Source organism: Pyrus communis, chromosome 13 (assembly GCF_041283825.1).
Source record: "Pyrus communis isolate YQ-2024b chromosome 13, ASM4128382v1, whole genome shotgun sequence".
NCBI lineage: Eukaryota > Viridiplantae > Streptophyta > Magnoliopsida > Rosales > Rosaceae > Pyrus > Pyrus communis.
In genome coordinates, this window is record NC_142577.1 from 16,103,762 (window position 1) to 16,119,697 (window position 15,936).

Below are 15,936 nucleotides of genomic sequence, written 5' to 3' on the forward strand. Positions count from 1 at the left end.
TAATTCAACCGTTTTAAGATAGTTCCTTTATTAGCCGTACTTTGTACGAAAACGCGTAATTACATTAATATGTTATATTTACCTTAATGGTTTCGTTTCTAGGCGAAACGCTTCACAAGGATTCTAAATGCTACGAGGCGAGTTCGACTCAACGACATGATCTGTGAGTGGTAACCCTACAGGATGCACTGGTAAGCTTACTATAAGGGAATGCCTTAATTATATTTATGGTCATGAATCCTATGATATTGACTAGAATTGTTGAATGGCTATGGTATGATTATAATTATGTTATTTGCTAATCATTTGCTGGTGTTAGTGCTCGCCTAAGGCCAGGGCCAGTCTTTCACGCGTATATTCACATCAGCACCGCACACTCGCCTTGGATCCAACTAGGTGCAAGTCCTATCGTACAGGTTGCAAAAGGCAACTCCGACTCGTATGTGACCACGAATAGCGCTAGTTTTCACGTGAATGTAGCACTAGAGCTTATATTATTGTTACACCCAGTCATGTTTATGTCACAATACCTCTACATAAACTCATGTGTCAGCATGTGTCGATGAGCACCCGATATGATATGTTTGCTTAGGTGATATTGTGTGTTATTGGTTGTTATATGTTCATTTATGCCATATTGCGACGTATGGCAATCTTGTGATTTTGCAAGTTACAGTAGGTATTTTCATACTATACGTGGTATGTATATTTTGGAAACTATATTTGTTTTACAACGAGGGATTATAACGTCTTCAAAAAGGTTTTTATAGAACTTTATTTTTCAGGCTACTCACCCTTGTTTTTGTGCCCCTCCAGGTTTAGTAGCTGAGGTTTTGTATCGACAATGATTCTTGGCAAATCTCAGTATAGGTGGCTACCTATTATGTTATAATCTTTATCCTACCTTACTGTACTTTACTTAAATGAGTTCATTCTCGTTCACCAGCGCACTCTTATATTTAGGCACTCTTAGATTTAAATGTATTCACATTTTTCACATCACTACACTTTATGGCTTCGTCACCTTTCAAGTGCTGGCCAACACAACTCGATTCGGAGTCCTAGTGGACATTCTAGGTCGGAGTGTGTCATCTATGAAGCCAATGATTCTAGTTAAACCATAATTATGCTACTCTTATTTTTGTTTTATTTTCGCGGTCTGCTAGGAAAAGAGACACTATTTGGAGGGCATTTTTTAGCAAAAGAGGCAAGGCAATATTAGTGAAAAAGGTTTTGGACGCCCCAAGTGAATCAAAGAAGGAACCTCTAAAACTTTTGTGTTGTATTTGGTTTTGCGTATTATTTTGTTAGGTGATCTACAGGCTTGCTTAACCCCTATGGTTGTATGTTGTTGGGTACAAGTGAAAAGAGGATAGGAGCTAGATCATCTAGGTAATTGGCTATTTCTTGTTTGACTGAAATAGCAAAGGGAGATACGAGAGAGGATGTGTTAAGAATAAGCCCCACATTGATGAAAAGAACGACCTTACATGGACTTATAAGAAAATGAGTTACTACTCATATTTAGTTTTGATGTGCATAATCATACAATCATGAACGTTGAGCATGGATTCTGAAAATTTTGTTTATGGACAATCCCATTACATAACTGACTGCACACATGATAGAAATGGAGCGATAGAGAAGTGGGCCTTATTTTGAAAAAAATCGATTTCAAGCCCAGAAAGAAGCCCAATACCAGTTGTAATGGCCCAACCCAAAAGACCTAATAAAAAAACTCGAAGATAAATGCTCCGTCACCCTTATCCCCCACCCTAAACCCCCATCTCATTTCCTCACTCACTCTTCCCCGGTCCCCCAAAAATGGTTCAAACCCTAATCCGAGCAATAGCCATGGCCACCGCCACCACCACCGCAACCGCTCGCCACCCCACAATCTCTCTCCTCGTACCCAAACGCCTCTTCTCCACTTCCAAACTCACCAATCCCCCTTCCATCCCATCCCTCATGCTCGGCCGTCGATCCCTTGCCCCTATCTCCCACGCCGTCCGATTCCCTACCCCTACCACCCGCTACATTCCGATCCGCTGCCGGGTCAACCGATCTGGCGGTTCTTACTCGCCCCTCAACTCGGGTTCGAACTTCAGCGACCGTCCACCCACTGAAATGGCCCCCCTTTTTCCTGGTTGTGACTACGAGCACTGGCTCATCGTCATGGATAAGCCCGGCGGCGAGGGTGCTACAAAGCAGCAGATGATCGATTGTTATGTTCAGACCCTGGCCAAGGTCGTCGGGAGGTAATGGGTTCTTTGATTTATTGTTTGGTTGCTGGGAAAATGAAGGAAAATAACTGGAAAAAGAAAATTAACGTTTCTGATATATCTGAATTATATTTGTAGTGTCTTTTCAACAGGGATTTCTATTTATAGGAGATTTTAGCTTATGTATTCTTAGCTATTGTTCTTGGTGGTGTGACGAATGACGTTGATAGAAATGTCTGCTTAATTGTGAATCAAGATATGTATATAATTGAATGGTTGATTTTGTTTAGTATCGTCGGAATTTGTTTACGCTAAAGATTTGTTGCTTGTTGTGGTATGCCAGCGAGGAAGAAGCAAAGAAGAAGATATACAATGTCTCTTGTGAGAGGTATTTTGGTTTTGGTTGTGAGATTGATGAGGAGACCTCGAATAAGCTTGAAGGTTTGTGCTATTAAATTGAAACTATGTTATAGTTTCTGTGTGTGATTATTAGATTATACATACTGTTTATGCATGTTTGTGAGCTCATGAGTGCATGTCTCCTTGTATCATTTGACTTTATGAAATATTTTCTTGTTATCAGGCTTGCCGGGTGTTCTTTTTGTTCTTCCGGATTCGTATGTTGATCCCGAGTACAAAGACTACGGTGGTAAGTGTTTAAGGATTTAAAGTATAAGCACTAGTGTGAATTAGATCTCGTGTTCTTATTTTAATCAGCGTGGTCTTTTCAATAAAGCGGCATATTTGTGCTAGAGAAGATTTTTGTTCATGTGTGTACTTGTCTTAGCGGAGCACATAAATTAGAGATACTACTGGTTCACCATATGTGTATCTTAGCATTGTAGTCCATCTTGGAGAAGTTAAATAGCCCTTGCAGGCATTATTTAACTTTGAATGCTAATTGACTTACATCAAATGTCTCTCTTAACTGTTCTGTGCTTCTTATACTTTGTGGAGATGCAGATCAGTAGAGATGAAACATGCTATATGAAATTTCAGTGTTTTGCAATTTTTATGCATGTTCATCTTTCCTTGGGTTTTTTATTTTTTTTAATTTTATGAAGTTGCTCCGATGAATTGATTATTGACTAACATTATATTTTCAAAAATTCTTTTTGACAGTTTGTCCAATTAACATATATATTTATTTTCTTTGAACTCCCAGTCCATCTTGGCAAAGCTAATAGCCCTCAGTTGGCAATGTCTAGTTTTGAATGCTAATGGACTTATAATGAGTCACTCCATCCTGTTCTGTTGCTTCTTGAATGTTGTGGAGTTTCGGAATCATTGGAGTTGATACATTTGATGACCTTTATCATTAAAAAGATAACCTTGCTGACAGTCCTTTTTATTAAACCAATATTTTTCTTTTATACTAACTTCCAGTCCATCTTGGCAAAGCTAATAGCCTTCACTGGCGATGATTTGCTTTGAATGCTAATGGACTCATAATGATCCACTCCATCCTGTTCTGTTGCTTCTTTATGTTGTGGAGTTACGGAATCATTGGAGTCGATACATTTGGTGACAAGTTGTCATTTGATATTTCAACCACCTTAGGCTTTTAACTCATATTTGATGCCATATTCTCTCATTTACTTTGTGTTGCTTTCAATTTGCTAACTTTGATTTATGCTTTTTCTGCTTATTGGCTTCCCTCCGTTCCAAGTTCACCCCTGTTTTAAATGGATGCTTGTTCTTAAATTTGTTAATTATCTCAATTATTTTCAAATTTCTAAATGCAACCTATCCTCGTAACTCATGTAACTTTCTTCAATGCAGCTGAGTTGTATGTGAATGGAGAAATTGTTCAAAGATCACCTGAGAGGCAGAGGAGGGTGGAGCCGCAGCCCTCGAGAGCTCAGGACAGACCAAGATACAATGACAGAACCCGTTATGTGCGCCGAAGGGAAAATGTCCGGTGAAATGAACGGAAGGCTAGCGATGTAAATATCTTGGTGAAAAGGCGGTTATGCCAAAGTTTGCTTAGTAGCTGAACGTTTTTTTATCATTGTCTGCTGTTTTTAAACCCTTGAGTTCGTGATGAACCTTCAAGGCTATAAACTATTCTGAACCTTGAACAATATTAGTTGTTTTGTGCAATTTCAGACTATTTATTAATTTTCTCAGCCCATTTTCTTCCTTCGGCTTTTTGGATGATTCAATTTGTTTACAGTTCTCTTCCCCTTGTTAAGGCTCACAAGGCCACAACAAGACCTCTCCTAGGGGAGAGAGGATCCTCGTTGGATCCTCTTTGTGAGGATTTCAGGAATTTTTCAATTACATTCGTCCATCGTACATTGTGCAGTTAGTTTTTGTCAGGTACTGTTTATATTCAATTTTAAACAAAAAAAATTTACAATAATTTCTGATTGCAGGATGTATGTGATTTGAGGATTCTCAGGACCCTCACAAAGAGGATTCGGCGAGGATCCTTATTCCTCCTACGGCAGCCATTCTCTCCCTAATAAAAAAAAAAAATTGAAGCTCCCCTTCCCCGCTCCCACATTTCCTCACTCTCTTGCGCTCTCTTATTTTAAAACATAAAAAACAAAATTTTACAAGCACTGTGTGTGGTCATATGTTAGTTTTAAATAAAAAAATTCATAATGATTTCTAACCGCACGATATACGATGAACGGATAAGGTGTAAGGATTCCTAAGATCCTTACAAAGAGGATCCGAATGGAATCAAAATGAATTACATGTAGGTGAGGCTTTGAAAAAAAAAAAAACAACAAAATTTTAGTTGTGTGAAATTATATTTCTATCCATATTTCTTATTCATGTTAAGTTTTAATTAGATGGATAAAATGGTAAATTCATAATGTTTCGGTTGACAATGAGAGTTGTTTTAATATGTAGTTTAGATTAAACACAAACAATACCTAACGAAAATTGATCACACAATATACGATGAACGGATAGGATATGATGACCCCTAGAATCCTCCCAAAGAAAATCCGAAGAGGATCCCCAACCCTAAGGGAGTGCCTCCATATTGCCATGTTTTGGAGACAATGAGGGTGACTCCACTCCACCATGAATTTGATCTAGATTGTTTCTATAGGCTTTGTCCAGCAAGTAAACAAGAAACATGGTTTCTCTTAGTGTCTTCATATCTAGGGTACACTCGCAATTCTCCAACCTAAGGGCAACGACATTTTGCAACTGTGTGGCTTAGGTATGTAACGATTTGGTCACTTTCTAAATTAATTTGCTAAAACATCCCTTAAAAGTTGTGAATACAAACACCATTTGTCCCTCCAAGAAACGAAGTGCTTAACTTAACAAAGGGGCCTAGTGTAACAATCAACAAGTCAGAATGATAAATCTTTGAGTACTTTAATAACGGAGATGTAACAATCAACAAATATATTGATTATATTTATAGAGAATTGTTATTAACATTCCAAAAATCTCATTCTACACTCATCACAAATGCATTTTTCTTTTTAATTATAGAAAGTTTGAAGTAATAACAATTTCTTATTCTAATACGAAGTACATTCACATGATCTTATCATTCTACTACTCCACTTATGCGACAACGCAAAAGTGGTGTTTTACACTAATCGCTAGCCTTTTTTTTTTCGACATATTACATTCGAAGTTCAAATCTAGCTTAATGTAATAATATTCCTTGTAAATTTGTAATTATATAAAAATAATAATAATAACATCACAATTGACGATTTACAGCACTGTCTAGTCACACCCTATCTTTCATTGGCTCCAGTCCGGTTTCGAACAAAAAAAATTCTCCATTTGGTATAAATTATGTAAAGTATTGACGATTTACATAAACCAATTAAGTGTCAAAGAAATAGAGGGATGGATCGAAGTGTCATATTTCAAGTGTGGGCAAAAGGGCAAACCAAACTCCTCGCAGAAGCGCAACTTTCTTCTTTGTAGGGGTGGCACGGGTGGGTTGGTCGGGTTAGACTCTAATTTGTTGGCCAATCCAATAAGCTTGGATTGAAAATGTTCAAACTTTTTTCACCCAAGAAAATTGGCAACCCAACCCATCCAAGTCATTCTTAGGCGAGTTGGGCTGGGCGGATTTCACGGGTTGGGCTTGACTGGGTTCTTTCTTATTCTTAATGTAAGTACGAGAGCATATAATTATACTTCAAACTAGACCTAAATCTTGTAAATTTGATGTTGTCATATCAGTACATGTTACTAATATATGAATTTTACTATTCAAATCAAGCATTAAATTACAAACAAGTACATTTAAAAGGGACTAAATTTTATGTATAAATTTATTTAATATATATCATACATGTATGTTTAAAAACTCCTGTCATTCTAGTGGATAAATTTTAATCAAAATAATAATACTTTCAACTTAACACAATCCACCTATTAACTGAGTAATCGGATTTTTTAATAGAACTAATTTGATTTTGGGTTTACAACCCAACCCAACCCTACCCCACCCCTAACCCAACCCATATCAACCCAACCTAAATCGGGTGGGTTAGTCGGTGGACTGAAATGCACACCCCTACTTCCTTGTGTGCGGATAAACAAACCACCACCTCTCTGCTTTCTCAATTAGGTTTTCCCGTTTTCGCAATTTCCCAATTCCCCCAAACTCCGGAACTCTCTCTCCACCAATTCATAAATGCCTTTGCACTCTCTTCCACACCCCACTACCACTTCCGCCTCTTGCCGCCGCCGCTAAGCCTTCGGAAACGCCACCTCTCTCGGCCTACTTCGCCGCCGGATCTCCGTCCCAAAGGTACAACCTTTTCTCCTGCTTTTCTGCAAAGATAATCGTTTCTTATCTAAGTAGCTTCTTTATTCGTTTCGTAAGAAGTTGAGGTTATGCTTTTCTGCAACTTGGAGTTGGGGTTTAACTGGGCTTTTGTTGCTTATTCCGTTTGGTTGCTGAGAAAACAGAGGAAAGATAATGAAAGTGAAAGTGGGATTGCTGTGTTTAATCTAAAGAATTGGCTGAATTACTTGATTCTTGGGTGCCATTTTAATTTTGATTAAGTATGGTACATAATGTTCAAAAGAGACAAATCATTAATGTTCCTACCCATATTTTGTAACTTATATATTCATGAATAATAAATTGTATACTTTTAACCTTTTTCGCTTTTCCATATCTTAATGTTGTATTTTGAATGAAACTCATAATTTAGGTAGGTTTGGTGTGGTAATGTAGGAAACGAATCATAATGTATCAAGAGTGCAACAGTGTAGGAGTGTAAAAGACTTATAGACGCATACATTAGCAGTGAGTGTCACATGCATGCACTAGACAATTCATCAACTTTGGATTGGTTTTGGTTTTCTAAATGACGTTAATGTGCTATTACAATTGTGTTTTACTGTACCACACAGAAAGACACGGGTAGTTTCCAATGGCCTTTTTTAAAACTTTGATTGCATTGCATGAATGGTGTACATTTTGGAGTGAAAATTGTGCTTATTATCACGCATATAGATAAGAAATTTGGTACATGATACAGACACACATTCATGTAGCATGTATAAAACAAATATGCAGATCTGCTTCGCTAGTTTTCATGATTTTATAGTTTCTTTACCTTTTACAGTCTTCTTTGTATCCATGAATTGTTCGAAACTATTTTATCATTATGTTCTGGAATGTAGTGAGTGGGGCTAAAATTTGTTGATCCACATGGGTTTTTGACTAATATCACGTGCATTTTTTTCTTGGTGCAGCGATATTCACTTTGACTTGTCAATAGAAAACAAGGCTGCTACTAACCTCTTTGCGCACTGGTTTAAACTGTTTCTATGCTCTATTAGAAGCTCAGCAATTATTGTTTAACTGCACTTGCATTGGGACAGATGAGCACGTCTAGTCAGCTACAAGAAATTAACAGAAAAACTAGCCGGATTGCCCTGCCTAACCATGATGAAGAAAGTGCTGCTAGAACAAGGCCTTTCAGCTTTGAAGAGATTATGCTTAGGAGGAATAACAAGAAGTTATGTGATAGTGTCATAGAGGAAGTCGTAGATGTAGGTAATGTACCAAGGGAATCTATGGTTAAAAATTCTTTTGACAGTTTTGAGTCTGAAAAGGATCACAGACACCATAAAGATTTGCCCCCTGTTGATAAAAAGCCTGCCTCCGAGGATCCAGTGAAGGCATATTCCAGAAAGAAAGAAATATATAATTCCAAGAGTTCTAAAATGGAAGACGGTTTTTCCAAAGGGAAAGTTAGGGGAGGGCATGAGCCAGAAAGCTTGAAGGATAAACCGAGCAAAGATAGAAGAACTGAAGCTAAAGGAGGCACAACTGAAAAACAAATACATGGTAGGAGAAAAATTGACGAGCGGTCAGATAACTTCCAAAAAGAATCTGTAAAGAAGCATTCAAGGGATTCGATAGGAAAGGAGAGACACACGAGCCAAAACAGAGGAAGATCTGAAAGAGAAGCCAAGAGAAAATACCAAAATGGATATGATGAAAAAATTAGAGACAGAAATGCTGCAAAGAAGCATGATTCAGGGAAACATCATCTGCTAGGAAGTTCAGAGAGAAAGGAGAGGAAAAAATCATCAAAATCCAATTTCGAAAATTCAAGGCTAAAAAGGGAACGGTCAAGGAGTAGAGACCGTGAGGATACACATAGATTTAGGTCTCCCTCACCAAGGCCACACAAGTATACATCTCATAATTTGAGGATCCGCAGCGAGATATCCTCACATTCACTCAAAGAGAAGCCTGGAACACAGGATTCTGATATTGACAGGAGCAGAATATCTAATAATGGCTCCAATAGCCACCTTCGCCGACATGGTGGGCCAGTGAAAAGGCTTGGTGGTTATTCACCGAGGAAGAGAAGAACCGAGTCTGCTCTTAAGACTCCATCCCCACCTGACCGTTCGCCTGAAAAGAAAAGTGCCAAGTGGGATCATCCCCCTACGGCAACTGACAAGGTATTATCTGGTTCGATTGCTTCTATTTTTAATTCATCAAACAGTAAAATGTCTTCAAATGTACATGAGATGGCCATTGCTGTTGCTGTTGCTTCGGCTACTAGGAAATCTATATCTGGGGTTCATCCTAATTCTTTATTGACTAAGAAGAATGCTTCTGTTGACTCGGTCCAACTAACACAAGCTACTCGGCCTATGAGGAGGCTTTATGTAGACAATGTTCCGTCTACAACCTCTGAGAACACTTTAGTGGAATCTCTTAATAATTTTTTGTTGTCTTCGGGTGTCAATCATATCCCAGGAACACGCCCATGCATTAGTTGTGCGGTAAGCGTAGTAAATTTTGAATGTTTATCCCTGTGATACAGCAATTATGACTTAGGGATGAGGCCTGCCTTAACTATTTTAACTGCAGATTACCAAAGCCAAAGGTCAAGCTGTTGTGGAGTTTCTTACACCGGAAGACGCTTTAGCTGCTCTATCTTTTGATGGAACCGACATCTCTGGTTCTATTCTCAAAATAAGGCGCCCTAAAGACTTTGTTGAAGTGGCTGTAAGAATGATTAAATAACTTTTTCCTCTCATCTTACCTTTTTTTATTTTATTTTTATCCCATTGTTGCTTTATACTGGTTTATGTTGCTTTTTAGTTGTTTGATCTTATTCTTTTGATATACAATCTATGAAGTTATGCTGCTTGAATTTTTTTTTCTTATTTTAGCCGTTTAACCACTTATTTTTCTCTGTTATATGTTGAAAATGTATTTCGGTTATTTTCTTTGTGGAATCCTTGACATATTATTTCTTGTTATTTTCTATTATTTCATATGTCTTAGGGGTGACTACTACGAAATCATTCAATACAAATAGCTTTTCAAATTACATAATCTAACAAAGTGGTTATTTTGTTTGCTCTTTGGCTATTTGTTTTTTTTTTATTCATACTTCCGTCTCTTCTTTTCTTTATGAAATGGAAGGGATGGACGTATGAAATGCAAGAAAAATGCCGAGCCGAATCGGATTGAATCTATCCTATTCTTGAGTTCCTGACTTCCTGGTCATTGCACCTTTTGTAGATGGAGCTGGTCATAGAGACACATCCTTAAGACTAGGGTTTGGTTATTTGCTGTGAAATTTTAGTTGGTGGCATTTTTAGTTTTCACAGGTGCCTTGTTATTTATTTCACCTTGGAAGCATAATCAAGATTGCTTGTTAAATATAACATTGGGATATGTTTCTGTAGCTTCACAAGCTTTCTGTTGTACATGGAATTATTTATTTTGTCCTGTTACACCAGAATTTTTCTGACTGTCATATTGTAATCTCTTAAATAGGATGTTTATGTTGGGTGTGTCGTAATTCACATTCAGGATGGTGATGAAGCTGACTCCTAAATAAGAAGATTTTCAGGTGTAGTGACAAGTTTGATGTGCTTGCAGCTTCTTCTCTTGATTTGGACCTGGGTCACTGATCTAGGATTTTGAAGTAGTAATATTAATGATATGGACCACAATGTTGGCTTGATTTAATGTTCAACATAAAAATTGCATTTAATATTGTCTTTTAGGATACCTTCTCTCATTCCCAGTGGTATTATCTGCTTCTTGAGCCTTGATAAGCTTTCATCCTTTTCACGATAAGCATGTTGTAATAGGCTTATTTTATAGTGTTTTTGAAACTTTACTGAAATTTCGGTTGTCCATTGAGTATTGTATTTAGCATCACCACACATAATTGAAAAAAAGAACATGCTTTGAGGAGTATAGCTGCTGTCACTGGATGATTCTGTGCTTAATTGTTTAATTAGTATAATTATAGGTACTGCGATTTTGAGCTCTAGACAAATATATGGAAGCCATCCAGTTTTCCCAGCCAGACGCCCAATTATGACATCAGGGAGTGGGGCAGAGAGAGATAGTAGCAGTGTTAGACTATTAGACTATTAGACTATTACAGTTACAGATCAATTCAAGTCCTCTGGTGATTTTCATATGTCTGTCCTTGGTTGAATAAACTCATTCATCCTTATCAGTCTTGCCTTTTGTCTTGTTGCACGCCTGCATGGGAACAAAACATCTGGCCAAATGTTTTCTTTTGTAGACTTGTAGTCATTATTCATTTTCCCTACAGGCTAGCTTATTAGCTTATCATGGATGCACTATAGTCTATTATGTATTTTTATTTTTTTTCAACTCAACAATTTATTGAAATTATCTTCCATTTAAATGACTAACCTTACATTTTTCTATCTGTAAATGCTTATTGCTTATTGGTATTCTTGGAATAATGGATGATCTCATTGGATTGACTCTGTACTCTATCAAAATTGAACCTTATATATCTCTACTCAATGAATGATAAATTAATTAGATTTTTGATGGAACCATTAGCACGGGATGAAAATAATACCTAATATGTCAATTACATGGTTTCCTACTCGGGATGTGAATTAATGTCATTGATAAAAGACCATATTGATTTTTGTTTACCTTACCAATTTTTCAAATTTGAAATTGAGATTGTCATAAAGGATCTTTTATGGAGTTTGGTAGATTCAATCTGATTAAATATAAATATGACCAACAAATTAATTACAATGAATCGTATTTATGCATGTTTTCTTCTGAATAACATAAGTGAAATCAGAAGCCCTGGTTTCGTTAAATTTTTAGTTTTAGTTCCTACAATATGGTTATACTCTTCTTTGCTATAAGCTTAAACTTTATTTGGGTGAAGTACTTTCTATTACTGCTTTGCAAATTCTGAGGTATGTTGTGCTTACTATCCATGGAGCAGGTTTTCAGACAGTTGCTATTTTCATGCAGACTGGTGATCCAGAGAAATCAATGGCCGCGGTTGAGACAATAAGTGATGTTGTGAAGGATTCCCCCAACAAGGTATCCTGAGTTAGATAATATTGGTACTAGAAATATAATACAGATGAGTAACACATTAAAAGGTCAAAAGGTTTGTGTGCAATAAACAACAGATTAACTTTATCAAAAGAATAAACAATGAACCAGTTAACTGTGACTCACTCTCCCTGTCAAGGGTTTCATAATGTGAAATATACAGTTGAAGGGCATTAGGATCTATTCAGCATCAACTGTGATGGTCATGACCAATATCTTAAAAAAATAAAATAAAATAGTTTATTAAGAAAAGTTTACTTGTTTTGCAAGTTGTGACATTCATTATGATATTAAAATTTAATGAAATTGTGTGATAGTACACATCTATTGTACAAGAGTAATGAATTGTAATCTTGAATCTGATTATCAAATTCTACCTTTTTAACGTAACCTATGGAACCTGACATAAGGAGTTGTACCTAAGTCTTACTCTTTATACCGTAATGCATAAATCATTTGTCTAGCTCCTATGCATCAAGAGAACATTTTTGTTTTAGTGATTTGTGAAGTCTCTTTAGTGTGTACCAACATGCTACCTTTTTATTTGTGACAAAATATATGCGTGCTGTCATCTATCTTATTGCATGAACGGTTTTTTATTTCTGGGAGGTCGTAACCCTTTTTCGTGTGATGTCTGGCATCTAGGTTCTACCTTCTACTAATATAGCCATGCTTCAGATTTTTTGAATTTTCAAATGTTTTCTTCTTCTTTGATTCTGTACCACATTTTCAATGCTGTGATATGTTGCTTTCTTTTGTTGATACCTGGAACTTCTTTCATGTTCTCTGCTTATTTATGCAGATTTTCATTGGTGGAATTTCAAATGCTCTTTCATCAACAATGGTAATATGAAATGATGTTAATTATTCATATAGTTCTCTTTTCCCAACAAATTTGATCCCATCTTTCAGTTCCTATGTTCATTGACCTACTTAGTGACTTGGCCATTAATGCTGCTTTTCCAGCTTATGGAGATAATTAGTGTCTTTGGACCTCTGAAGGCATACCACTTTGCAGTCAATGAGAAACTTAATGAACCGTGTGCTTTTGTGGAGGTAATAGAGCATAGTGAAGGCTCAAGTTAAATTTTGTTTGAAGTATATTTTTAAGTATATTCTTTATAAACATATGTACTAAGTTTTTTGTAAGCATCAATTTTATCTGTTTGTAGTTTGATTACCATGTTGTACTAGTACATTTATTTGGAAAAGACGCATGCCTTTTTGTTGTTGTTTGCCATTGTTGATTTCGAACTCTCTAGTGTTGAATCTTTTAGTTGTTTGGTTGTTTGCCATTGCCCCCTCCTTTTTGCTAATGAGATCTGGATACTGTGTCAGTATGTAGACCAATCAGTTACTCTCAAAGCGTGTGCGGGTCTGAACGGTATGAAATTGGGAGGGAGAGTGCTAACTGCAGTTCAAGCAATTCATGGTGCATCATCCTTGGTACAAATTTCACCCTCTTCCTTTTCGGACGATGTTCATTATCCGTTTTTTGTTATTTTACTTGGACATGTTTACTGATGGAAGAATTAAACTTATGCTAGGAAAATAGCGGAAATACATCATATGAGATACCAGAATATGCAAAGCCACTTCTCCAACAACCATCGCAGGTCCTAAAGCTTAGAAATGTGGTATGGCGGTTGTGCTTGATTTTATGTTTCAATTCTTATTTCTTATGGTAACTGACGTGTCCTTTACTTTCATGTCACCAAGACAAATTTTAAAATCATACGGTGAATAGAAAAACTAGACAATACACAATGGGTATCTTGTAGTAAGAACTATTTGATGAATTGTTTTTTATCTGACAATTTATATGGGATCCTAAAGTTTGTTAGTATAATATATTGGGATCAATTTTTTATCATTTTCCTAATTGTTCCTCGATGTGAATTAGTTCAATCTTGAGCACTTCTCACTGCTCTCAGAACCAGAAATGGAAGAAGTTCTGGAAGATGTGCGATTAGAGTGTGCCAGGTCCCCGAGAAATTTCGCATTCATTTTTGTTCATGTTCTTTTTAAAATTTATTTGAGTAAGTGTTAAAGCCCTTAAATCATGCAGGTTTGGTACTATTAAATCTGCAAAGGTTGTCAAGTATCGCAACAATCACATCATCACCCCAGGGACATCTGAAGCTGTTAATGATGCGAAATCTGGAGGCTACCAGAAGAGCTTAGAGTCCGAAGAAACTGGAGCAAAAATAGACGCTAAAGAAGAACATATTGCAAATGAGTCCAGGGAAACTAGTGGAGTGGAGATTCCAAGCAATGCCAAACAAGTAAAAGAAGAGGAATTCACAGAAGACAACCGGTTCTATTATGATAAGCCTGCAGACGGTTTTAGAGAGGAAAAATCATGTCAAACGGGTCAATCAGATGATAATATGAATGCTGAAGGAAGCGACAACCTACCTAACAATGTTCTTGGAGAACACCCGAACCAGCTGAACGGTATGAAAGATGCTTTGGAATGCTATGATGATTTGGTTACTGATATTAAAATAGAGGACGTAAGCTTGGAAAGCAAGTCAATGGCTAAAGAGGATTCAACTCTAAAGGAAGATGGTATTGAGAGAGAAGAAACTTTTGCTGGAAAGGAGGGCAGTGTTGGAACAGAATCAGATGCTATTCGAAAGAGTGAAATTAATGAAAAGGATCATGGGAAGGACCAGGATTATGATCTTGCAAGAATATTTGAGCCTGGGTGTGTTTTTGTGGAGTTTGTTAGAGCAGAAGCCTCTTTAAAGGCAGCACATTGTTTACATGGACGGGCTTTTGAGGATCGTATTGTGACTGTGGAGTATGTTTCACTTGATCATTACAAGGCTCAGTTTCCAAATTGAGCGTATTTGGTTGCTCGTGACAATGCTCATTTCGTAATGCCTTAGTCGAATTCTGGTGGTTCTCCTCCGGTGCCGTGATTTTGGTGACAAAATCTGGTTGGGGCCGTTTTCTTGTTGCGGGTTAGAAATTTTTGTGCTGCAATGCCTTGGTCGAATTCATAGCGGAGTTGATTTTCCTAGGGCAACTACCCGTGTGGCTGCTGACGAGGTGGTTGTGGTGGCGGCAGCAACTGCGTTGTGTCTTTGCGGGATTAGGATTATGATTCTCTTTTTCATATTTTGTGTTTTTGTTGAATGGATTTATACCAACAATCCAAGTCATAAGTAAAACAAGTAGAAAGAAGTCGACGAACACAACTTACTAAACCTCTGTACATGGTTGTCTCGTCTTTCATTCTATCCAGCTACGAACTTGAATCTGACAACCGACTAGATGGCTGTCTTCTGTCTAGTTTTCTTTTTTCTAAACCCAACTTGAATGTTCTATTTTTGTTCCATCAACTCTATTTTACTTTTACCCTCATAAAAATAAACAAATCTGCAAAACGGATGGATTAGAGAGTTGGAACTTACAAGGATAGAGAGTTCTTAAACAAGATGTGGAAGCAATCTTAAAAATCTCACTGAGCAGAGACTCTCGTAATGACACTTGTAAGTTCTAATGGAGTTAAAGAAAATGATCATACAAGTTTTAACGGACTTGACGAAAAGGACCATATAAGTTCTAACAGAGTTGACGAAAATGATCATAGTTGTACAATTCAATGAGTTAGGGGAGGTCACAGATTTTAGTTAAGGAACTATTCCTCTAAGAGTTAAAATTGAAGAACAATTGCTATAATTTCCTCAAGTGTAAAATGAGATGTAAATATTGTTTTTAAATCTCAAATTTGCATTTCTCCATTGTAGTTGCTCTAATACCCGTTTTACCCTTACAAGTTATCATCCCCAATTTGAAGATTGTTTACTTCACCGCAATTGTCATGATTAAAGGGAAAGAGAGTGTTGGTTTTTTTTATTTTTT

General features: G+C 36.9%; 2 protein-coding genes across 3 annotated transcripts; both read left to right on the forward strand.

The window, feature by feature from the left end:
• Positions 1 to 1,634: 1,634 nt before the first annotated feature.
• Positions 1,635 to 4,364, forward strand: LOC137736830 (multiple organellar RNA editing factor 2, chloroplastic). Its single transcript, XM_068476113.2, has 4 exons — positions 1,635 to 2,258; positions 2,566 to 2,663; positions 2,806 to 2,871; positions 4,005 to 4,364. The coding sequence occupies exons 1-4, from the start codon at positions 1,825 to 1,827 to the stop codon at positions 4,145 to 4,147; spliced, it is 741 nt and encodes a 246-aa protein (XP_068332214.1). The 5' UTR covers positions 1,635 to 1,824; the 3' UTR covers positions 4,148 to 4,364.
• A 2,347-nt stretch (positions 4,365 to 6,711) lies between these two features.
• On the forward strand, positions 6,712 to 15,413 carry LOC137737070 (RNA-binding (RRM/RBD/RNP motifs) family protein). Of its 2 annotated transcripts, none has more exons than XM_068476424.2 (10): positions 6,712 to 6,972; positions 7,929 to 9,479; positions 9,568 to 9,705; positions 11,977 to 12,048; positions 12,866 to 12,907; positions 13,030 to 13,119; positions 13,402 to 13,509; positions 13,611 to 13,700; positions 13,967 to 14,046; positions 14,132 to 15,413. In XM_068476424.2, exons 2-10 carry the CDS (start codon positions 8,058 to 8,060, stop codon positions 14,910 to 14,912), a joined length of 2,823 nt encoding a protein of 940 aa, XP_068332525.2. In that variant the 5' UTR covers positions 6,712 to 6,972; positions 7,929 to 8,057; the 3' UTR covers positions 14,913 to 15,413. The 2 variants fall into 2 exon arrangements, with proteins under 2 accessions (XP_068332525.2, XP_068332526.2); XM_068476425.2 differs by having other exon boundaries at positions 7,929 to 9,152.
• The last annotated feature ends 523 nt before the right edge of the window (positions 15,414 to 15,936 follow it).